The following is a 25,141-nucleotide window of genomic DNA, read 5'->3' as shown; positions in this document are numbered from 1 at the left end:
TGGATTTTTCTGCAGAGCCTCTAGACAGGAACTCAGCTTGACTGATACCTGAATGTGACACTGAGCAGAGAACCCAGTTGAGCCACACCTGGACTTCTGATCTACTGAACTGAGAGCTAATAAATGCGTATGGTTTTAAACCAGAAATAAACTCACACACTATGGTCAATTATTCTACGACAAGGGAGACAAGAATATACAATGAAGAAAAGACAGTCTATTCAATGAGTGGTACAGGAAAAACCGGACAGCTACATGTAAAAGCATGAAATGAGAATACTCCCAAACACCATATGCAAAAATAAACTCGAAGTGGATCAAAGACCTAAATGAAAGGTCAGCCACTATAAAACTCTTAGAGGAAAATATAGGCAGAACACTCTTTGACATAAATCGCTATAATATCTTTTTTGATCCACCTCCTAGAATAATGAAAATGAAAACAAAAATAAACAAATGGGACCTAATTAAACTTAAAAGCTTCTGCAGAGCAAAGGAAACCATCAACAAACTGAAAAGACAACCCACAAAATGGGAGAAAATATTTGCAAATGAAGCAACTGACAAGGGATTAATTTCCAAAACATACAAGCAGCTCATGCAGCTCTATGTCAAAAAAACAAACAATCCAATCAAAAAATGGGCAGAAGATCTAAATAGACATTTTTCCAAAGAAGACATACAGATGGCCAAGAAACACATGAAAAGATGCTCAACATCACTAATTATTAGAGAAACGCAAGTCAAAACTACAATGAAGTATCACCTCATACCAGTCAGAATGACCATCGTCAAAAAGTCTACAAATAACAAATGCTGGAGCGGGTGTGGAGAAAAGGGAACCCTCCTACACTGTTGGTGGGAATGGAAACTGGTGCAGCCACTATGGAGAACACTATGGAGGTTCCTTAAAAAACTTAAAATAGAACTACAATATGATCCGGCAATCCAACTCCTGGGCATATATCCAGACAAAACCATAATCCGAAAGGATACACGCACGCCAATGCTCACTGTAGCGCTATTTACAATAGCCAAGACATGGAAGCAACCTAAATGTCCATCAACAGAGGAATGGACAAAGAAGATGTGGTACATATATACGATGGAATATTATTACTCAGCCATAAAAAAGAATGAAATAATGCTATTTGCAGCAACATGGATGAAACTAGACATTATCATACTAAGTGAAGAAAGTCAGACAGAGAAAGAGAAATAGCATATGATATCACTCATATGTGGAATCTAATTTAAAAAGATACAAATGAACATATTTACACAACAGAAATAGAGTTACAGATACCAAAAACAAACTTACAGTTACCAAAGGGGAAACGAGGTGGGGGAGGGATAAATCAGGAGCTTGGGATGAACATACACACACTACTATATATAAGGTAGATTTAACCAACAAGGACCTACTGTATAGCACAGGGAAGTCTACTCAATATTCTGTGATAACCTATATGAGAAAAGAATCTAAAAAAGAATGACTATATGTATATGCATAACTGAATCACTTTGCTGTCCACCTGAAACTAACACAACATTGTAAATCAACTATACTCCAATAAAATTAAAATATGAAAAAAAGAAATCCCATTTTAATATTTTATAATGAACTATTACTAGTCCTAGCAAATAAATATTTTAAAATTAAAAAAGCCTCTAAGTTTGCAATAATTTGTTATGCAGCAATAATACCAATAATACTACTAATAAATACTAACCACACAATTTTAAAATAAATAATAAATAAAAATAAAGTAAATAATAATAAAATAATAAATAAAAAATAAAATACTAATAAGCTAATACAATGGTATTCCACTTAAAGATAAGTTAGGATTTTTTTTTTGTCTCCTCCTTTCCTGCCTTTCTCCAAAGCTTTAATCCATTTCCCCACCATTCAGTTATTTCATTGACTATAACTAGAAAATACTGTTTTGTCAGATTAAAAGCTCCTCTCATACCACTTACTTATTAGAGTTATCTCTTTCTTCCCCCCCTCACAGTTAATTTGAGATGCAGAGATGTATGCATCTTGGGTATATTATATACATATTTAGGGCTGGAGGATCAAACCAGAAAATACAGATCTTGAGAAGTAAGGCAAATAATCTGTGTTCTGACGTAACTGAGAGATATTTCATTCATTGTAGTTACTTATCTTGAAACACAGTAAGCTTGACATAATGGCTGAAGAAAAAAGAGAAGCAATGTAAGCATAAATGTCTGAACATTTTAATATCTTTTTCGATAAACATTACTAGAATGCCACGCATTTGGATCCATGTTTTTCCTGAGGAAAACCTGCATTCTATCTTCTGCTTCCTGATACTGCAGCTGGATCCTATTAGAAGGGTAGGACACAACGTGGGAAGCATGCCTAAACTTTTAAAGCTACAAAACAAAAGTTAATCTTCATTAATTAGATGTCCAGATTATGCAGATTGACCACTGTATTATTATATGTAACATGGTGAAAAACACTATTATATGGCTTGTTGATAGTTCCACGTAGGTAATTTATCTAAGCCTTATTTATAAAGATATTGTATTAACCACAAAGGCAGAATTTGGTGTCAGGTAAAAAAATCAGATCAAACTGTGACTTTGTGGTTGATGGCTGAAAGAATGCTTTACAACAAAGGCTAATGAGAATGCAATATGATGTCTTTCTAACATTTAATTCAAGAAAAATTTCATCTCCAGCACAGCTTAACCTAGAGCTACTACATAATGCAGATATAAGTGAAAATATTAACAAGTCAATGATTTATAACTAAGACCCATATTCTCTGCCTTTGTGAAAACCATGGAATTGGATTAAGAGAGAAGCCGCCTAATTTTAGATTTAAGCAAATGTGGACAATGGATTCTTAGAATAAAGGATAAGTCTGAGCATCACAAACCCTCACCTGATTAACGATTAGCTGTTTTAGTAAAAAGGAAGAACTTACGAAAAAATACTCATAGTCCATAATGTGGAAAACTTCAAGATCTGGGAATCCAGGTAAATCATGACTTTGTTTTTACCAACTTTAACCAAAGTCTTCCCAGGTGCTAAAGTCAGTACTAAAGAAACGCTATTACAAAACTATTCTGTTAAGTAATTATCATCTTTGCTTCAACTTCTTATACCTGTGTCTATACATGCCATCTATGTAATTATGTTGAGGGAAAACACTCCAAGCTCAAAAGAAGTGAAGAACTTCAGTTTCTGCTCACACGGACCTTGTCAAGTAGCCAATGACTTGTCCTTTCATTGTGAGTGACTAATATCAATGCTGGCTCTAAAGAAAGACACTTTTCATAATCGCCCAACAATCTGCTAAGTGAAAACATATGAATGGGCTTAGGCAAAGCCTGCCAGGGGTCTTTGCTGAATGGAAAACAGGTGCTCTCATTCTGTGCCACGTAATACCCCGTTTACCCCCAAGTCCAAAGGTTACAGGACTAATAGCTGCCTTGTGGTAATCAGGGAAAGCCAAGACACTAGCCCTGGTGAAACATCTGGGACGTATTTTACATACTTGCAACATATGCTTCAGGTTCAATTAAAGTGAGGCTTTGGCACATTTATTAATCTTTTTTACTTTTATCCTATAAGAGGACCCACTGACCTGACCCCACTATTATACCATATGAGAAAACAGAGAAATAATGAGAGCTAGAGGTCAGTACCTGCTCGTATAGCAAAAAACACACTTGTTTTCTCATGAAACTCCATTACGCATGACTCTATACACAAACTTTAAATAGAGGAACCAATGAATTTTTTTAAGTAGGAAATTACCCTTCTCCCACTCAGACACATCTGATAGCCAAGACTTAGATTTACCACTGCGAGAGCCAGTCGAGAGACGGAAACTGGTAAATAGAAACTTGAAGGATCCTTTCATGTTTTCATTTCTTATATTAAAAACTTTGTATTTCCAGAATATAAGCTTTCCACTCTAAGATTCTTCCCTCTATGATGCAAGTCCCTAAAAGTCTATTGTAAATTATTACATTTGAAATTTTATTTTTGTTCAGATATGATTTTTATACTATCAATAGCGTTATGAGTGAAGAAAAGCAAAGCCTTCTTATATATCACTCAAATAAAGGGCTGGATTTATGAAAATCAGCTCACAATCCTTTCATATGGAAAACACACTGTTTGTCGGCATCCTGTACAGAAGAATACAGTTAAATTCACACAGTCATTTAAGCGCTCGCTTTCAATCAACTTTGGTAACGAGACCTGAAAATACATTAGAACCAGGGTGTCGATCTCAGACAACCAAACACTCGATGACAACAGATGCCACTCCAGAGATCTGGGGTTGTTTCCACCCTGGCATGTTCTACTTGACGTCTATGTTTTGGTGAACTGGTTAACCAGGTTGTGCTAACGTCTAACAATGTGCCACTCCTAACACCCTCTCTATTAAAAGATGACCAAAAAGGGAGATTAGTGGTATAGAATATCAACAAACTGGCTAAAAAAAATATAGGTTGACTTCAAGCAGGGGCACTGAAGTACTAGACTTCACCAAGGGTTTCCACTTATTAACATTTCTCGGGGAACGCCTGCTACCAGAATGGACCTTTAAGGTGGCTTTAATAATAAAGCGGCAACAAGCAAGGGAAAGTGGCCATAAATGGATGGCAGCTCAGCGTTTATCAGTAGAGAAATGATGATTCAGAGCTGGCATGTTGAGTTTAAATACAAGCTCTCTACAGCTCTACAACTGACCTTAACAATAAATCATATCATTTATTGCCAGAAGTGTATGCTCATGTTATGCAACATTAAAAACAAGCACATATGTGTTTTTGCAGAAAGGAGATTTTGTTACTTTATGTTTGATGATGTTGCTAATGACTAAATGATGTCCAGAAGAAAAATCTCACATAAAAACTCTATGAATTTAAAAATGTTTGAAATAGCAGTAGAAGGGAGAAAGTGTGTGTGCGTGTATGTTTCTGTTTTCCTTCCAGCATTGAATATGTCAGGGAAAAAATCATTTGGGAAGTTAACTAATCACTGTGAATTGTTTTGACATTTCCAATGCTTGCTTCCAGCACTCAAATTCTTATACTGGGATATAAGTGTACATCTCTACTGGAATCAAAGGTCAAGGGCATAAATTAAGATACACTGTTTTTCTCCTTTCTTTAAAAAATTTCAGTGCTTTACTATAGCAGAAGTCAGATAGATTGCATGAAGGTCAAAATCTGGTTTTATAGGCTGAACAATGTGGAAATAATGAATGATATTTTCACTCCCCCCTCAGTCACTCCCCCCCTCTATCGCACCCTAAGACTTTTTGGATTTTAGGTCTAGAAGTGCCCAAAGATGATGATAAACCAGCATCACTAGCCTCCTTGCCATAGAAAGCTGTCCTTCCGACCTCAGCCACTGCTGCCGTGGTGCAAGGCCATTCTGATTCCTCCTTCCAGTTGTCCACTCTCCCCAGGGGACAACCAATCCAAGCAGTCCCAGAAACTAGCTGATATTTACTGTGGCCACCAACCCCAAGCCAACCAGCAATGGAAACACGAGCCTCTCTGAACAGACTTTCCTGACCAAGGAGCCACGGGCCATTCCAAGTCTAAGCCAGGGCAGTGAGCACTGGGATTATTTAAATGCCCTCTGGAGCCCTCCGCACACGTGTTCTTTTGCTGAGCAATTCTTGGAAAATTACAGATGACAATATCCATGTTTGACACATTCAGGCTGCTATTTTTCTTCACTCCTCTCTTCCCCCCAAGTATAGTCTGATTTGTAATACTCAAGATAGGACAAATTTTTGCCCTTCAAAAACAGTTGTCACTGTCGTTATCTTCGTGAGAGCTATCAAGTTCCAGACAAGCTGAATTATTTTTTTTTGTTCCTGGCAGAAAAATATTTGACCCAGGTCTGGACAGAAGCGAAGACGATTTATAGCCCTCTCTCCCTCTTTGCAACATGCAGTGGCATTGTTAGGATGATAAACAGCACTGTCCAATTTTCTGGACTCAAACACTTCAACTCCTTTTTAACTGTCTGTGAAAACAGTGTCATGTCTACATTTCCCCATCCCCAGGTACCCAAGTGCTGGGAAAGATAATTACCTTGTCATCTTTGTCATCTTCTTCTTCCTCGTCCTCTAGCATGTCCTCCACTACCTGCAGACAGAAACAGAAGTCGTTTTCATGCTCTTAAAGGAGAGAATTTTGTTCTGTCATTTTGAACCTTTTAGAAGTGAAAACTTTATTAACATTTGAAACGGACGCACTGAGAGGGAATATCTGATCTAGAGACAGGGATTAGGAAAATGCTATGCCTTTAATTGATGAACACCAGGGACCTGAATCCCAGTCAGGGGAACCCTATTTGTGTGAAATGTTCTGTGACAATTTAAAGAATTGGAAATATGCATAAGGTAAACTAACACTCATTTGAAGGATGCTTTAAATCAGGAGATTTCTTTTTTTACCTACTCCACCGTCTATATTAATTAGGCACTTTAAATTTGGAGCTAGATAGCAGAAAAGAGCTCTGCTATTTCTAATTCACTTGTCACCAAACCCTAAGATAAAAATCTATGCCTGTTCGTGGATTCATGCTGGTGAGCTACGGCATAATGCTAACAATATCTTTCATGGCTCCAATTTTAATTCTGACATATAGTGTCAACTCTTGACCATCTCTGAATGACTTGTTCATTTTGTGGATTACCTGAAACTCTAATTTTAATTCTCTGTGATTTTACACATGGATTATGTTATGAGAGTGAACATTACTACTGAAAGAAAAGAAGAGATGTATTCAATAATCAAATGTGTATATTATGTATATAGAACCCATGTAGATAGATATGTACGCATGTATTTTTTAATGGCTCCTGGTTAACCTACTTCAGCAGAATGGTATAGTCATTTTGGATTTGCCAAATAACTTTCCCTTGCCTGGATCAATATATAACTACAGGCATTACAAATGAGACCTCACCCCATTTCAGGTGTTTTATCATGTTTTTATACACACACACTCCATGGAATCCAAAAATTTAAAAACTCTGGGGGGAGCTCTTATTCAGGTAAGTGCTAACCTATAACTGTATTTACTCCATTTGATATAATTTCTTGTGGTGCTTCTATTTTTTTATCCAGTATCTTTATCTCTGAATAAACTCGACAGAATCATGGTTATCAAATATTTTTAAACCTTTCTCCCAAAGCTCCTAACTTTAGAAGACAGAGATAGCTAGCTCTTCTTTCATGTGGCTTTAGGATAGAGACAGGAATATGCTATGAATGAAAACTTCAGTAACTAAGACTTACTAAACAAAGAGTTACATAAACTGAGATAATATGTCAGGACGCTCAGTTATCCTAATAATTTTTCTCAAAGTTTCTAAAAGCATTAACGGATTTAAAAGAAGAACCCAAACACAAACTTCTAGTTCTCACGAACTGATATATAACTAAAAGTATCTGACAAACTGGGAAATTGTTCTTAATTTAATGTCATACTTTAAATCTTCTATTAAGTGGTAGAATCTGATGGTCTTTCATTTGGACACTCAGCATTTCAAAAGAATCAGAGTAGCACAATGTTCTGTTTCCTTTATCGGGTTAGAGTTTACACTGATTTTGGGGACATATAAAGTAGTTCAGCCACAGCAAGAAAGGACTCTTGACATTCTAACTATACTCAGATACTCCATAAGCATTTATTACAAATGCCCTTGACCAAGGCACACAGTACTAGGGACTGTGGGAATAGAAAGATGAATAACACACAAATACTTAATCTATAGTCATGTCAGCCCACAAGAGGCTTATAATCCAATAGAATTTAAATGGGGGCTATCAGATAGCCTTTCATGTTGACTTTTAACTTCCTGAAAATTTGAAGCATGCATATCATAAATATATAGACAACAATAGTGACAATGTATAACTGAGGTGCTGTATGCCAGACTATTCCAAACTGGGACCTTTGTGATGGAGGTTGAAATAGGAGAGGCAGTCACAATATTTCAGTACATTGTGTTGCATCAAAAGAATTCACCTAACACAGCAAGTAGCTAAACTAGAACTCAGACCCAGATTGTGGGATAGCACAGCCAGCTCTGAAATCCTGCCCAGTTCTAAAACCAAAAAAAAAAAAAAAAAAAAAAGGAAAAGCAAAACAAAAAAACGTTTGACCTCTCACATGATTTTTTTAATGATCATACTTTTGTATCTCTTATAAAATGGTGTTATAAATTTTAGATTTATATTAAGTAATATTTTAAGGTTGTCATTATCTATTTTTAAAAAATAAAAAGTATATATATTCCAGGTATACAATATGATTATTTGATATATATTAGATTAAGTAATTTTTCCCTAAAATTACTCATGTAGACTCATATACCAAACATGGAAAATGAAATGAATATTATACTTTTATTCTTATACATAAAAATCAAACAATATTTTAGGTGGTTATTGTTAAGAATGTATTATGTATCTCTCCTCTTCAGTACTTACTATCGTACTACAGTGCAAGGAAGGCAGAATGGTTTCAGGTTGTGCCTAGCAGTTCATAATAAGTATTCAAGAAATATTTGTTGATAGACCGAACAGAAGAAAACCTCATCTATGCTTCATATCTTTGAACATGCATTTTGGTAGAGGGCCTATCATTTATCTCACAGAACTCAACTAGCTCACCTGCAAAGACATACCTCCTACTCAATGATGCAGATTAATGAATCAAATATTCAAACCGTGCCTGGCAATAGAAAGCATGGATATTTAACCGTTACTTTAAGATTTGGAGATCTCCACTATCTTTAAGTTAATTTTCAAAGATTCAAAATATTATTGAACCATAAAAAAACCAAGAAGTTAATTTATGCATTTCACAAATCAGTTGCAGACCTTATGTTCAAGAAGGACTCCAAAGGTCTACAGAATCAGGCTCTTCATTTGCAAAACCCAAACTGTTTCCACCCTGCACAAGTGGGTAATTGGCTACGCACAACTGCCCCAGAAATGCGCAGCCAGAATCACCCAAACACAACTATTTGCTTTTACATTTGGCAGAAAAGTGTTGTGTTAGCGAGAGGCCTTTGTGTTGTGTTGTAGCACCCGAGTGAGGGCTTTTCCCCTCCTCCAGTGACTTGTTAACGCTACAACATAAACATCTACACGTGAGGATTTATAATACAGATGGTTTCCTAGTGATGCCTTTAAGCTGCTTCAGAATGTATCCCACTGTTACAGTTTGCTCAGATGAAGCTTAAGGTGCCTTGGAAAATGGAGATGATAATAGCACCTTCCCCACAGTGTTGATTAGGGGTCCAATGAGACAATGTGTTTAATGTGTTCAGCACAGTTCCTGTACCGAAGTACTAAAAAATGTGAGCTACTAATAAAAGTAGAAATAACATCAATTTAATAATATTTAAACATTAATTTTTGGAAATTAAATGATATATATATATATTTTTTTCCTGGGCAAAATATTCAGGGTTCTGAATGACATACACAATTCTGGTTGTTTCACTGACACTAAGGAACATATAAAGGGGCACAGGTAGAGTGGTGGATAAAGATTCCCAATTAAAATGATAATGGTTTCACAACTAATTTTCAGGCTTTAAGGGTCCAATGAAATGGATGGCTTTAAGGGCAACAGTGTCTCAGAAGCTGGGCTGTGCTCTAAGACATAAGCCCTGGACAAATGCAATGAATACAGAAACTGCAAACTGAGCTTTTAAAAACAAACTGTATATATCACTGAAGTGCATTTAAGGATTGCACAAAATTGCAACCTTTCCCAGAGAACTCAAGTAACACCTGCTATTTAGAAAGACTGCTGGAGTTTAACACTTAACTAGGGAAACAAATAAAATGAAGGAGTCCCAGTCTCAAACTCCAGCTCTTTCCTCTTCAAATAAAACCAAATAAGGGCTACATAGTTTTGTTTTCAAGTATACAAAGTCCAGTTGCCCAAACATTTGTCAGCAATAATTTAATAACAACACATCTGTAGGATTTCCTTGAGGAAAAAAAAAAATGAAGAGCGACAAAAATGCATGTGTTAGAAAAGATACATTTTTACAAAGTTGGTTTTTTTTCCCTCTTTTTGTAAGGGAGAATATCTCAGATTGGCCCTAGAATTCTTTTTCCAAATTATGCTTTCTGATACCTTGCTTGAAAGCAAGTAGTATTAATCAAACAAAAGAAGGGCACTAGGGAAATCAGAAAGATGTAATGCAAGCAGTTAAAAGTGACATGACCTTCTGTAATGTCGCCCGTCACAGACTTATATGCCACACACTGGAGGAAGGTCTTGAAAGAAACTGATTCTTGGTACTATTCCTTGAATGTAATACTAATAAAGATGACATTTTAAAAAACACACGTAGACAGCCCCAAATGCAGCGTTCCAGCTACATTACAGCCAAAGAATAAGCAGATAACACTATTTTTAGAAGCATAATATTTCTTCTTTCATAGTCCACATTTGCTGAACATTCGTCATTAACATATACAATAGAATATGTAGCTGTATATTTTAAAAATCCATTATCAAAATGGAGCAAAACTGCATCTGAAGAATCTGTATGTTTTATACAGTTGTATAGGAGGTCTATTAAAATTATGACTTTTAATTATAATTTGACACAACTAAATGCTTTATGATTTGCAAGGAAATAAAATTTTATTTGGCTGAAAATGTTAAAAATGATGCTGGTAATCTGAACAAAAATATGACAATATGTTTAGAATTACTCCACTAGACAACGATGTATAAGGGAGGGGACCAACAGGATGCAGAAAAGGCAGACCAAAACAGTAAAAGGATGAGGAAAAGTAGATTCGGGTAAACTTCACTATTAAAATCATCACGGGACAGTGGATACTGAGTCCCGCTTTTTAATACTAATTTAGGGTGCATGTTTGAAAGCTAAAATGACAAAAGGGGGTTAAAAGTTCCATAAATAATTCTTAAAACACTTTGTATTATGATTTTCCCAGGGCTAAAGTCTTCCACTTATTTATATGTCTTTAAACAAAAAGGGAAAAATCTTGGTTATGTTACCTTTGTAAGATAAGTATTGAGTACCACAAAGCCAAAAACCCTGGAAAGCCAGCGCTGACACAAACCAGTTTCTTTTATATGTTTACTTTTTCCCTCAGAAATAATCTTTGAATTAAATGGATGTTTTTCTATGTTCAGAATGAACAGTTGCACAATTCAAATTGCTTTATTCAAAACGGTCTATGAAAAAGCAACACATTTAAATTAAAGAAGAAATCACTGCTGTCCAGATGTGCAACTGCAATGTTAAAAAATTAAAGAAAGAAAACTGTCACAAAAGAAAGAAGTTTCATATTTAATTTTATATTCATAGAACATCCAAATGTGTACAGATGCTTATATTTGGATACATTACAAACTAAATGCTTATTTCCACTCTAGAGATATGGAGGAATTTGGGTAGAGCAGTTTGCTTCCACATGGTCTGGAGTTCATTTATACCATTTTGTGTGTACATAAACCAAGCAGAACAGGCATTTGTGTGCCAATGGATGTATTACATGTGCAAGTATCATATGAAATTATTGAAAGTCTATGAATTGAGAAGATGCATATAACCAACCACTCAGATTATTTCGGATCACTCAAAAGCACTGGAGGTTGGGCTGAAGACTTTTGTGGTCAATAAGATCATCATAGGTGCGCCTGTGCTGTCATTTTCACCACAGGACACCTGCACCTCTCAAGATTTTTGAGAAGGAACTTTTGCAAAATGAATGGCGCAATTAACCTGTACGTATAATTTACTCCACATCTGAAAGAATAATAAAACCCATAAACAGGCCTGGAATACACTGTTTAGTCTATCTCAAAAGCAACTGCATGTATGATGGCTGCTTAGTCTGATTCACGCTATTAAGAATTTGACCTTGGAGTATTTCAGCTACAGTAGTCATCAAGATAACTGAACCACTAGATGTAATAATAATTAGTGTGATAGGCTTGCCAGTGAAGCTGAATATATTGCAATACAAAAGAAGGCAGACTAAAAAGAAAAGCATTATTACTTACTGCTAAAAGACTTCCGGATTTTTACAGAGACACTCAAATACAATTATTTCTTCTCGCAGAATGCGTTTCCTTGGCTCATTCTGGGAAGTGCCATGTTATAATTTAGTCTGATTCTTAATAGGAAACGTGGCTTTAATGTGGCTACCAGATGACTTTTGATGCATGCCACTGATTACATACGGCCTGAATTCTGCATCATCAACAACAGCATTCTTATTTGCAGTATAATATGCTTTGCTGTAAGGTGCAAGGACAGTAAATTTACTTTACTGGCCAAGAGTATGTAACCTTTTAGTCTTTGTCAGCTTAATATGCAGAAAAACCCTTCCATTAAGAAAGGCTAAATACAATATAAATTCTATAATCAGTATAAGCATCTTAAATGAATTTCTTTTCATATTTCCTTCTCAGTATTCTTAAGTGTTCATTTTTATACTTAAACAAAGCACTGTGAACAGAATTCTAGTGTTTATTTGAACTATGTCTCCATCTAAAGGCTTCACAATGTATTGTATTTTCGCTTGTAGGGAAAATTCTAATCTTGGCATCTTTACAATATTGCATGCTAATTTGATTGAGCAGGGAAAAAATAGGTCAACTATTAACTTGCAATATGCTTTTTAAAAACTAATGCTTTCTTGAAGCAATATTATTTTTCGGGTTAAAAATTATACAAAAGGCCAAAAAATTGAATTGTTTAATGTGCTTTGCAAATGAAATCGAAAGATAACTAGACTTACCACTAATCTATTTTATAAAATTGAATATTTTCAAAGCAAAACATTTTTGTTCATTAATAATAAACAGATTTCAAATAAAAAAGAAAATTATACGCTTTAGCCTCTCTCTGTAAAACCAAGTTTCCATTGCAGAAGCACAAATTTGTAACCAAAAAGGGCACAATTTTAAATGTCTCAGGTTTTAAAAACAACCTCAGGAATTTTTTTTAAGTGTCTAAGAAAGAGTCCACGTTACCTATTTAAAAAATTTTCTGCAAAGCAGCAGGAGGGAGCTGCTATGATCTCCAGTCTTTTCCAGTCTTCTCAGAAATGTTCTTCACTCTAACCCCATCAGATATGTTTGGGAGCATTAGAGTTGTAATAGGCAAGAAGTTCTTTTCAGGTAAATGTATAGTTTAGCAGATATAATAAAGGTAAATGGTACACTTCGGGAAGATTAGGTACTTTTAAAGAATAGAATTTGAAAACAAAAAAACACTAATCTTGGAGATTAATATGAGCCAACTTTTGAACCATATTGCTCTGTTAGGTTTGATGTACTTTTTACAAAAATTCACTGCTACTGCCTATTTTAAGCAATGTAATTGGGAGTAGTAGAGGGGGTGAGAAGAATAGGTGGACATGTGAAGAGAAAAATATTCTGATGCTAATTTGATTTTTCTTCTTCTTTTTTTTCCCTTGTGCCTAGAATATTTTGAGGTCTGAGAACATTATGGCAGAAAGTTTAACTTTAAAAATGGAGCAGATTTTGAATGTCAAAAAATCATAGAAAACTTCAGTTTTTTTCCTTGTATTTCTTTTCTATAAATAATAATGATAAAATATTTTTTACCTTTTTTGTAAAGAATAATCACCTCCCAAAAGACAGCCTATGTGGGTTTAGACCTACATTGGAACTGGAAAGAATGTGTGTGGTGAATGGTGAATTGTAGCACAAAAGCCTGCATGAAAAGGATGTTCAGGAAACCTCACACAAAACCCCTGTATCCATTTTATCATGAGCTTCCCACAATATAACACAAGAGCTCTATATTCTAGGAAAAGCTTGCCTGGTCCACTTATCATTTCAGCTTTACGTAGTGTACTGTGTGATTGCTACATTAGTGCATAATGTATTTATAATATTTATAGTTCCAACATTTAGTCAAATAACCTTTATGTAAGATTTATGTTGATTTTTAAAAAAATTTCTCATTTAATGGCAAATTATGAGGAGCATGTTTCATAAAGATAATTCTCCATGTAAATTCATCAGTCCATTAAATATTAAAATTATGTTTCTGATGCAATTGAGAACAAATTTGTCCAGCTTCGGTGATTATTTGCACTCATAAAAATTAGGCTTGATTAATAAAATTTAAATGCTTGATTAAGTTGACATTTTTACGTTCTATTCTGATTCATTAAAATTAGTCCCTGTGCCCAGGCCTGGCATGCTAGTAGGTTTACCTTTCTCCTTCTCTTAGTCAACACCCAGAGTGAAGCTGTTAGGAAAGAGTATTTTGCTATGGACTCAGTGATGGTCTCAGGGAAGGAAATGCCCTGTTCTCTGCTCATGGTGCTGCTGGCCTTTGTCTTTATGTCCTGTGCATGGTGGAGATTTGTATTATGATCATCAAGAAAAACGTTTCTTCCAAATATCTATGGATATGATCTGTAAAATGGCATACATTTTTGGTATTTCTATAAATTTCAGTTTTCAAGAAGGTTTAATCCATAGAGGATTGTTCAAATTTCTTTGTCAGCTTTTTTTGTTGATAAAAATGTAGTTTTCATTTTGTGGGACTTCCATATGTATAGCAGGGGGATTACAGACACAGGAAATCTTCCTGTGGCAATTTTACTATCTTTGTCTACAAGTTCAAAACCAAGAAGGACTAATGGCCATGGAAAACCACTCTCTTCAATAGTTCTTACAAGTGAACTGTTTAAGAGAGGTGGTTACTTCTACTATGTTTAGACACCCATTTTACCCCCACTGGTTTGCCCTGTTTTATACATAGTCAGGTGCCTAATTATCATTTACTGAGCACTCACTATATGCTTAACACAGTGTGCTGTCCCTTTAATCCTCACAAGACCTCAACAAAGGTAGGTATTATCCCCATTTTACTGGTGAGGAAACTGAGGCTTGGGGAAATGAATAAATTCATACAGCTGACAAGTAGAAAGTCTGAAATTTAATGCCAGGTCTTTGTAATTTCAAAGTTTGGACTCTTAACCTCTACCAACTGTAAAGTGGTAGTGGCAACACTCATTTTTAAGATGTTTCTGCTGTTGCCCATGGGAGTGTAACATATCTGGAAACTTTGTTTAGGTGAACTGTCTCTCATTTAAGCATGTTACCAGAATATTGTTATTGTTTAAAAGATAAGTGATATGGTAACATGACTATTTTCGTTTTCTTGAATGATGAAATAAATTCAATAATACATGAAAGAAAATGCCCTTGAAGGCATATTTTAGTTTGGTTACCTGCACATATTACTCCAGTTCCATGTACAGAAAGGCTTTAAAATTACATGTTCTTAATAAATTTAACTCATGGAACACTAAAAAACATGAATACAAAACTCTCGGGTTTATTGGACTCCCAACAATGGTTCTGATTTGTAAACTTCTTCCACAAGCAGATAGAGACATATCACTTGGTTTCTATTTTTAGTTTGTTAATTGAAGTCTTGCCATTTCTTGTCCCCTTTCTGGACTAGGGACAGTAAGTCTCCACAAATATCGTATGAAACCTTCAGCTAACACCACCCCACCACCCGGGGCATGATGCAAACTAGTCCTGGGATCATGAGTTGGCCAGAAGGTGCTTCTGTTGGTCCTACATGCTATCTCCCTCACCATAATGTGTCAAGGAGTTTTGGCTATCTACCAAGAGGAGGGTGTAAAATCATTTAGAAAGAACCACCAGATCATCACTAGAAATAGGTGAGAAAACACATCCACCCTGAGAAATGAGACCCAAACCGTGGATATCCCTTTTTCTCCTCTCCTAAGTCCCACTCTTCAATGACAGAAATGACAAAATTGTGGAGGCGGACCTTTTGGAAAGGGAACGGAAATAATAAAACCATTTGGTTGACAAATGGGTAGATGCTTGGGTTGGACACTTTGGAAAACCATTGAGATGGTGAATTCTTTGGATCCATGGGAGACTTTGAGGAGAGTTTAGGAAGTTGGTTTTCAAATGAGTTCCTGGGGATCCAGGAGTCAATTGGGGTTCAAATAAGAGCCATTTATGGGGGCAAGATCTTCAGGTTTCCTTCAAGGCTGCCAAGACAATTCATTTGGTGGAAAAAGAGCTGGGTTTCAGGGCAGAAATCCTCTATAGGAATGAAGAATATCTCTTTACCTTGTTCCATTCTCATATGTATCTTTGGGGAATCTGAGCAAGGTGGGAGCGATTCAGGAAGATGGTGAGGGCTGCAGTATGAGAGTAACTATAAGCGTCCTCTGCAGCAACTACCACTAACTTTAAATTCTAAGTATCTCTCCTGAGTCTGCCTTCTAGACAGGCGGCTCTTTAGTATATTGACTTTTAAAAATAGAACTGTTTTCCTTTACATCTTTCTCTATGTGAACTGACATGTCACGTACAGGTAACACTCATCTTCCCATCTGAAGTTGAGCTGCAGTTTGAGAATAGAGCAAAAAGATAGACAATACACTGAAGTATTAAAGGCAAACATGGAGTTACTGAGTGAAGAGACAGACGGAAGGGTGGAATAGAGCTGTGGCCATAGATAGGTAGACCCTCTTTCTTTATATATGCAGCACATGCACACATATCTGGGATGATCTAAATGTTTTTTGGCCACACGCTCTGCGTTTCATATATAGACCTCCATCACTGCACCTATTATACCCACGTATTCCACTTAGTTGTTTGTTTCCCTCACTAGACCACAAACTGTCATGGGCAAGGACCAGGTCTTTTTTTCTCTCCTTCTTTTTTCTCTCTCTCTCCCTTTCTTTTATTTGTATTGAAGTGTAATAGATTTACTGGGACCAGGTCTTAATCATCTTTGGACAACAGCTAGCACAGTGCCTGCAAACGTTCAATACATTTTTGTTGAATGAAAATTAGACAATTTTTGATGTGGAAAAAGAATCAGATTAACATACTTAGTATTCATTCATTAAACATTTTTTGAGCAACTACTGTGCTGCTATATCTGAGACATCTTGTTCTGTGCTGGGATTAGATACACAGATGGAAGATACAGTTAGAACAGTCTGGGGCAGGTGAAGAAGACCCCCCGTGAACTTTTTATTATAATACAGCTAGGGGGATATGGGAACTGAGAGGGGAGGGTTCACTTAACCTCTTGGAGTATATGATGGTAGAGATGGGTTGGTAGGCGTAGGGGTGGGTGAGAATGGGCAGGAAGTCAGAGATGGCTCGCCAGGAGAAATGATGAAGATAACTGGTGGTTACCCAGGCATATAGATATAAAATATCAAAACCTTAATGGGTGGCAAGTCAGTATTGACTACCAAAAATATTCAAAATGCATACACTCTGACCCAGAAATTCCCCTTCAAGGACTTTATCAAAAGACATTACCGACAACCTGCTCAGAGATCTGTTTAGGATGTTTCTTTGCAACATTCTTTGAGATGGCATAAACACTGGAAACATTTCTAAAATGAGTGTTTAATTGAGAAAAAAAATAAAGTATTCATATGGTGGAAATTATTCAGTCATTAAAAAGCATGTTGTTTCCCAGTAATTTGAGGGCAACTCAAAGTAGGTATGCTAACAGTACCTTTAATGTGATCCAATTTTCGTAAAAAATAAAATATGTATGACAAGCAAGAACTACACCGTACATTTGCAAACATATTTTTTTTAGAGAAAAGAGTAAAAGCTATAGAGAGAGTGTATTGACTATTTGGGAAACTACAAATACACTCGGCTCCAGATACTGCTGCTGCCGCCATAGCTGTCCCAGCCACCCTGGGTCCTCCTCTGTCAAGACTATGTCAAAACCCCATCCCTCAAAGCTCCCCTTCCTCCATGGCAGAAGACCACTACTTGACCTCCTCCTCCACTGCGGGGCCTTGACCTGCACACGCCTAGGCTCCCATCTGCTCATCAACACCCACAGGGTCTCCTCCAAGTTCACGGCGCAGCTCATCCCAGAGCAAGGTGCCCCAGGAGAGCCAGGCCCTCGCAAGGGAGTGTGCCCACCTCGTTGTGGGCAGGCCTTCTGAGCTCAACCCCTTCGATGTTTGGCACCTGCAGCAAGGACTTCAAGCGCTCCAGCCACCTGTCCTGGCACAGTGCCACACATCGTGCCGGATGGCCCGCTGCACATCTGTTCTGGTGCCCATGCGGCTTCCAGGCGCAGCACGAGCACCTCCACTAAGTTCAAGACCAGGCCTGCACTGCCCTTCCCTGGGCCACCACGTCTGTCCCACACAGCACCACCTACACAAACTCATTGCCAGTGCAGAGGTTACTGCCTTATCCTAGACCTCAGTTTCCCCAAATATACAAAGAGAGAAGCATCATTGCTTCCTTCTTTGCTTTCTGTTGTGTTATGTGGACCAAGTCTTTGCCCACCCTGGGCCTATGGAATGGGTGCATTGGAGGAGAGGCAGAGACACAGGCCTGGGAACCAGCTGGACATGGGTTCCAGTCCCACTGTGCTGTGTGAGCCTTTGCAAGTGGCATAAGCTCTCTGAGCTTTGTTTTCCTGCTCTCCCAAGTGGTGAATGGTTGCTTTCTGGGTGAAAGAGATGACAAAAGAGAATGGGGCACTGTCTGGTTCATCTCTGTACCTCCCCCCTTCTGCCCACCATCTCCACCTTTTGCTCATTAAACATTCCATTCTCAAAACCAAAAAACACACAAATGAACAATCCTGCTGGAATACAGGGGAGATAAAGCTGAAGCTATATGGTTTGGGTGGGGCATACACATGAGGAATCTTCTATGCCATGCTCGAAGATATTACGGCAAGAGAAAAGTAGCAGAGGGAAAAAAATCAGCATTTTGTTTCAGAACTATCAGCTTCCTACTAGTGTTGAGGTAAGAATACAAGCTGTGATTTGGGGGAAAGTTGCCAGAAAAATACAAGACATCCAGTTAAATTGGAATTTAGATAAATAATGAATATTATTTTTATATAAATATCTCCTGTTATTTATCTGAAATCCCAATTTAACTGGGCATCTGTATTTTTCCTTGCTAAATCTGGCAACCCTAAACTGGGAACAAATTCAGAGGGCTTCAGGGGTTGGAGCTCGAGGAAAATTTGCAACGCAGAAGGCCTTGGTCACCTGAGAGAGAGGGAATGTAGCGTGGTGGTGGGAGTGGGGCACTTGAGGAGAGTGGAAAAAATGTGGAAGTCCTGTTGGGGTATGTCCAGAGCCTGATGAGGTGATGGTCATCAGTGTACAGGGCACCAGTCTGTAGACTGAGTAATAATCTGGCACATCTAAGTGGTTGAACAGATTTGAGAGGGTCACAAGGGATGAAATTTTCTACTGACATCTGATTGGCTGTTGGTTTCTACCTCTTTATGCTTGTGATCGTGTTGGAAAAATAAAGGTCTGGTTCTTTTCACGGTCTTCCTCACATTTTTGCAAGCTGGTGACCTTCTTAAAAATTTGAGAAAATTTGTTGAAATAAGCAGGAAAAAGAAAAGAGTGATCATCAATTTTTAGATGTGTTTACAGGCTGTATGACTCAGTGCTGCTTCTGTTAAGAGCAAGTACATGGTCTTTTTTGGTACTGAGATGCAAACTCCGGAGGCTCTGATCTACGTTACTTTCTGTGAACGATAAAGCCCTTATTGAAGTGTCAGGAGTCTGACCACGCACCAAAAGTGCTTTTCGCATGGAGTCCGCTCCTCTCAGCTCAGCTTTGGCCAGTCTTTCCAGATCCTGTTAGGAATATTTCACTTACTCAATAGTCTACTTATTCAAATATTCCACCAGGACGACTTCTTTGGAACTGACAGTACTGGCTGAGAAAATAATAAATGAGTTTGATTTACAGGAAATCAGGTCAAACAAACAGATGTTTCTTTGGTGGATGATCCTAAATTGTCCAATCAACAGCATTTTTTTTTTTTTTTTTTTTTTTTTCTGTACGCGGGCCTCTCGCTGTTGTGGCCTCTCCCGTTGCGGAGCACAGGCTCTGGACGCGCAGGCTCAGCGGCCATGGCTCACGGGCCCAGCCACTCCGTGGCACGTGGGATCTGCCTGGACCGGGGCACGAACCCGTGTCCCCTGCATCGGCAGGCGGACTCTCAACCTCTGTGCCACCAGGGAAGCCCTCCAATCAACAGCATTTATGGTGGCCAAGGAAATTCTCTCCTTACAAGCTTTATTTCTAGACATCAATGTTCTGGGCCTAAGTGGAATAGTCCCAACAATAACAAATATAGTCAGTGCTATTCTAAAGGGGAAAAGAAGCATGGAGGGCTTTGCCATGTGAGGGAACTAACAAAACATTTCAGTATTTCCTAAAGTATTTTAGCAGACAGATTAGGGCTCAATTGGTATCACAGTGAGAGCATGAGTCAGAGAATGATTTCATTGATCTAGCCTACTCTTCAGTCTTTTAATGCCTCCATTGATTAGGCAACTAAGATTGTTAAGTGGGAGGCATATCATGACAGTAAAAGTGAATGCTCTTTTAAAATGTAATTAAAAAGCACTGCTTGAAGAATTTTTGAATGTCAAAGATATTCAAAGATTTTCTTCACTAATGTGAAGGATTTTTAGCTTTGATTTACTCTTCCATGCTCACCTGGGCGGATGGAAGGTAGTCCTCCCGGTCATGAATGTTGTTTGAAATGAACGGGGTCACCTGGGATCAAGCAGGTGATCAGTACCCATTCTTGAGAGGTCACCAGGTACCTCACAGGAAGGAATCTGGGGATACCTGGGATTCCAGGTAAAGCTCCAAACAGTTAGAAAGTGGATCCCTTGGTAAAGGCATGCCCAAATGTGTACCACAGAAATACCCTGAGGCTTCAGAATAGCGCAGAGCTGGGTTTGCACCCCACTCACTCTGTGGAGTTTGTTATTCATCATTCTCTTTGATTCTGAATTTCCTCTTTTGTAAAATGAGGATAAAACCTTTAGAATCATTTACTTGATATAATTATTATGAAGTAAAGCAGAAACTAACACAGCACTGTAAAGCAATTATACTCCAGTAAAGATGTTAAAAATAATAATTTAAAAAAATTATTATGAAGAATTAAAGGAGACTATGTCTCTAAAAGGCTCAGCAGGATACCTGATACATTCAAGTTGCTCCATTTTCCTGAATGAGAGGTGAGGAGGACATGGGGGTGGAGTGGAGAAAATGAGGGTTTTCCAACAATCTGTTTGCTTAAAGATAGAGTTAGTACTACTGACCATTCTGAAGCTTAAAGGAGAAATGTACTCAAAAGGTACCCAGGGAGACCTGGGATGGACCAAAATACAGCCTCAAGAGGAAATGCAGTTGAGTGGTGTGATAAGGAGTGCAAACTTCAGAAAGACTGACAGATTCTAACACCCACTCTGCCACTTTCTAACTAACTGTGTGCCTTTGGAACCATTTAACCTCTCTACCCTGTTTCCCTGTATGTGAAGTAGTAATGATGATACCTGTCTCAGTGAGTATAATAGAGCTCTGGTTTCTTTGGCCAACCTGTTTCTTTCATCCTCTGAGATTTGATTTCCCCTCTCTCAAGGAAGGGCTCTTGTAGCCATGCTTCTTCCACGTATGTTCCCTTCCTTGTCACAGAGAAGAGAACAGGCGGTCACCTGATTTAGGAGGCCCTAACACATGGGCTGGGCTGACACAATCATCTTCTCTCTCCTGGGGGAAAACTAAACGACATGATAAAAGAAAGTGCTTAACACAGTGCCCAGGGTGTAATGAGGATTCGAAAATTTTTAACTCCAAAGTAAAGATCACTTCCTGGCATCTACTCTTACAAAATCTCAGTTTATAGTAACTGTAATGTGGATAGTTGGTACGAGCCCAATGGGCAGTGTAGGGGTGATTTTCCCCTGGTTCTGGAGTGACGGCTTAAACCAAGAGAAGTATGACATTCATGCCACAGACATTTCTGAATGAAGTTTGTATTAAACAGTTTTCTCTGGAAAAGTCTAACAATTCTTATGCTATAAATTTTAATGTCATGGTCCAAGTAGAGATAGATTTAGATCTAGAATTGCTTATTTTTAACAAGTCTGACTGAGAAACAGCAGAGGTGAAATACCATTGCTAACCACACCTCTTTCTCATGTGCATCTCTAAGTCTACAGCATTAGACTCAGGAACGGCTGTTCCCTTATCCTGTCCTCAACGGGTTCAGCTCATTATATGCAGCAAAACTTACTTGGCAAGGATTACATCTCATTTTTTCCATTAAACTAGAACAGGCACCATGGTGGGGAAAAGGTTGGGGGTTTCAGTTCCTGTGATCTTTAAGTCTCCAAAAAGGAAATGGTCTCCTTAATAAACAATAAACAGACAAAAGAAATCCTTTCCTATTTTAGTATTAATCTCAACTATCCACCAATATTTTGAAGACAGAATTTTTACCCAACTATGTACTTTTTATCTTTTACAGTATTTATTTCCTTTTCCCTTATAACTTCTTATGCCATGGAAATATTATTTTCTTTTTTCTTTTGCTACACAAACCTGAAGTTTATTTTGATTTGTTTTTCTTTTATAATTTTCATCCTAATTGAATCTCCTCAGCTGAATAACGTACAGATGATTTTTTTGTGTGCGACAGAATATCCACCGCCCTCCCACGCCCCCTGTTTTTCCTGAAACAGAAAGTTTCCTGATTTGGAATCAGCCAATGGTGTGATTAATGCACTTCAGAGATTCCCTAAAGTTTTCACACATGCTGAAAAATTCTGCATTGTTTTGGGGACACCAATAAGGACTTAGGGCAAAGTACCATTCTTCCAGGGCTATCTACTACGCGGTAGATAAGTAGTCAGGCACAGCATAGCAACCCCTCCAAACACTTCTCTTAATTTACATATATGTGCTTGTGAATATATGTGTGTGTGTGCAATCTATAACCAGCAAAGTATAACCCAGGTTTCTTTTCAAAAGGAGCAACCATTTCAAATGCACAGCTGGGTATGGCAGAAAACACGTAATTAGACAAATTGGATTTAAGAGTTACGTAAGGTCTCAGCTGAGCCAGTGAATGAGAAGCTGAATGAAGCGTTGTGATTGCTGCTCTGGTGCCTGGAAAGAACAGAATATGTGGATATGTGTGTTTTGGGCAAATAAAAGGCAATCACTGGGAGTTATGGGGTGTAGTTGGCATTCCATGAAAGTTAGACTGTAGCATGTTTCACAGTGGCCTGTGTTGGAGAACAAAATATTGTCCATGGCTAAAAGGGGGATTCAGTCAGAGATATGCCCACAAGGAAGGATTTGTAAGTACTATATCAGAGTTATATTTTGGGGGGAAAAGGGCAGTAGAAAAATTTACATAATATGTTAACTTTTCAACAGGCTTATAAAAATTCTCAGAGAATTTTAAGTACAAGGGGATACATTATATATTATTACGTTTCCTGTAAAAGTGGACCTTTCCAGCCAAGCCAGGTATATTCTGAAGAAAATAACAAGCAAAGTCTATAGTTTCAGAATTTTTTACTAAGAATACTCAAACCAATGACTAAATATTGAAGATAAGCCCCCTCATAGGATTAAGAACCTGAAACTAAATTACCACTTTTCGGCAAACATTCTTATTTGCAGATTTGTCTCAAGGCAACTGAATGAAAAGTAGAGTTTTGTGGGATGAATTGGGAGATTGGGATTGACATATATACACTAATACATATAAAATAGATAACTAATAAGAACCTGCTGTATAAAAAATAAATTAATTAAATTAAATTTTTTTTTAAAAAGTAGATTTTCTTCTCTCCGACAACCTCCTGGAAATAAATGGGACAAAAAGGACTTGGCTCAGAGAGTCCTATCTTCTTAAAGAAAACATCCTGGATTAATTGAAAAAAGTGCCTGTTAGTCCCCACGACACCAAGGCGTATGGCATTTGGGGCTTGTCTGTCAGTGTGCAAGTTAAATATATATCCATAAATCCTTGCCAATAATAATAACAATGCCTTGTCAGTTGATGCTGCCTAACCATTAAAATCTCTAATAGCAATCGCATGTTTGGTTTGATAAACTTTACAAAAAAAGGTCTGAACACCTCTAATTTGCAAAACACGTGCTAGAGACGGTGGCAAGTACAGAGATGAACAGTTCCCTACCTCAAATTTATAATCTCATGAGAGAGACAGAAATATATCAAATAACATAGGGAAATAAACGTGGTGCGTTGTTGGCAACCTTGCCATGGTACTTGGTGGTTGTGCATCTGGATTTTTCTTTTATTTTGATGATAATGAAAATTATTTTGAAGAAGTCTATTTTGCTTGTGTAACCATTTAAAGTATATTTTGCTTGAGTTATTTAAAAAGAAAATTCTTTTATGTCATATGTATATGTGCAATCATTATGATGCTATTATAACAAAGTATTATATACTACTACTAAACTTATGGTCAAATAACTCTGTTTCCTGCGTCATTATGGGCACAATAGTTGGCCAAAGTCCTGATTATCAATCAAATGGAGGCCCTTAATGGCAAAAAAAAAAAAAAAATCAGTGTAATCTGATATGGACAAATACCTGCCAAAGAGATCCTTATGTGTGACAAACCCTTAAATTATCCTCAACAGCTGTCTACAGAATTATAAAATTGCAAATGTTCTACGTGCGTAAGACATTCCCCTCCCATTTATTTACATATGGGAAAGTTTTTCAAGCTGTGTGTTTGCTAGGGGCGTAGTGACTGAGATAGCCTAAGGGGAATGAAGACTGGTGGGAGAATAACAAACGTGATTATAACGTGGCTAGCTTCTGCTTCTCAGTCTAAAACTCTTTGAGAGAGAAAAGGTTGTTTCACACATTCGAAAAACTTTCAAAAATGCCGAGAGGGCAAGTGAGTGCAATATAACTTTCCTTAGGTTAATTGAAAGCTCTTGATCCATGAGCCAGTATCCTGATACACCCCTGACACAGAGAAGGGTATTTGTTATTGTTCAGTGAATGAACACTGAATTAAGGTACCTGATGCACTTTTCTAGGCCAACAACCATCAAGTCTTCCTTCCCTCCAATGACAGACCACAGAGAACTGTCTTAAATAAAATACATTCGTCTGGTCTGACCACAGATAATTTTGTGATATTATGTCTTAACTCAGGATTCATTAAGACATAAAAACAAGTAAGG

At 37.4% G+C, this 25,141-nt stretch overlaps 1 protein-coding gene across 6 annotated transcripts in view; it reads right to left on the bottom strand.

Annotated features, from left to right (window-relative positions):
- The window catches only part of MCTP1 (multiple C2 and transmembrane domain containing 1), a gene marked incomplete at its 5' end in the record, with an annotated part of 535,475 nt that overhangs the window by 69,234 nt on the left and 441,100 nt on the right, over nucleotides 1-25,141 (bottom strand). For all 6 annotated transcript variants that reach the window (XM_082836435.1, XM_082836436.1, XM_082836437.1 and 3 more), the window contains one exon: nucleotides 6,109-6,162. In XM_082836435.1, coding sequence (XP_082692561.1) covers nucleotides 6,109-6,162 — 54 coding nt within the window. The remainder of the gene's footprint in view (nucleotides 1-6,108; nucleotides 6,163-25,141) is intronic.

This window comes from Leucopleurus acutus (genome assembly GCF_964270905.1).
Source record: "Leucopleurus acutus genome assembly, chromosome: 3".
Classification (NCBI taxonomy): domain Eukaryota; kingdom Metazoa; phylum Chordata; class Mammalia; order Artiodactyla; family Delphinidae; genus Leucopleurus; species Leucopleurus acutus.
Note: the sequence above shows the minus strand (reverse complement) of the source record. Positions and strands in the feature narration are given on the sequence as shown.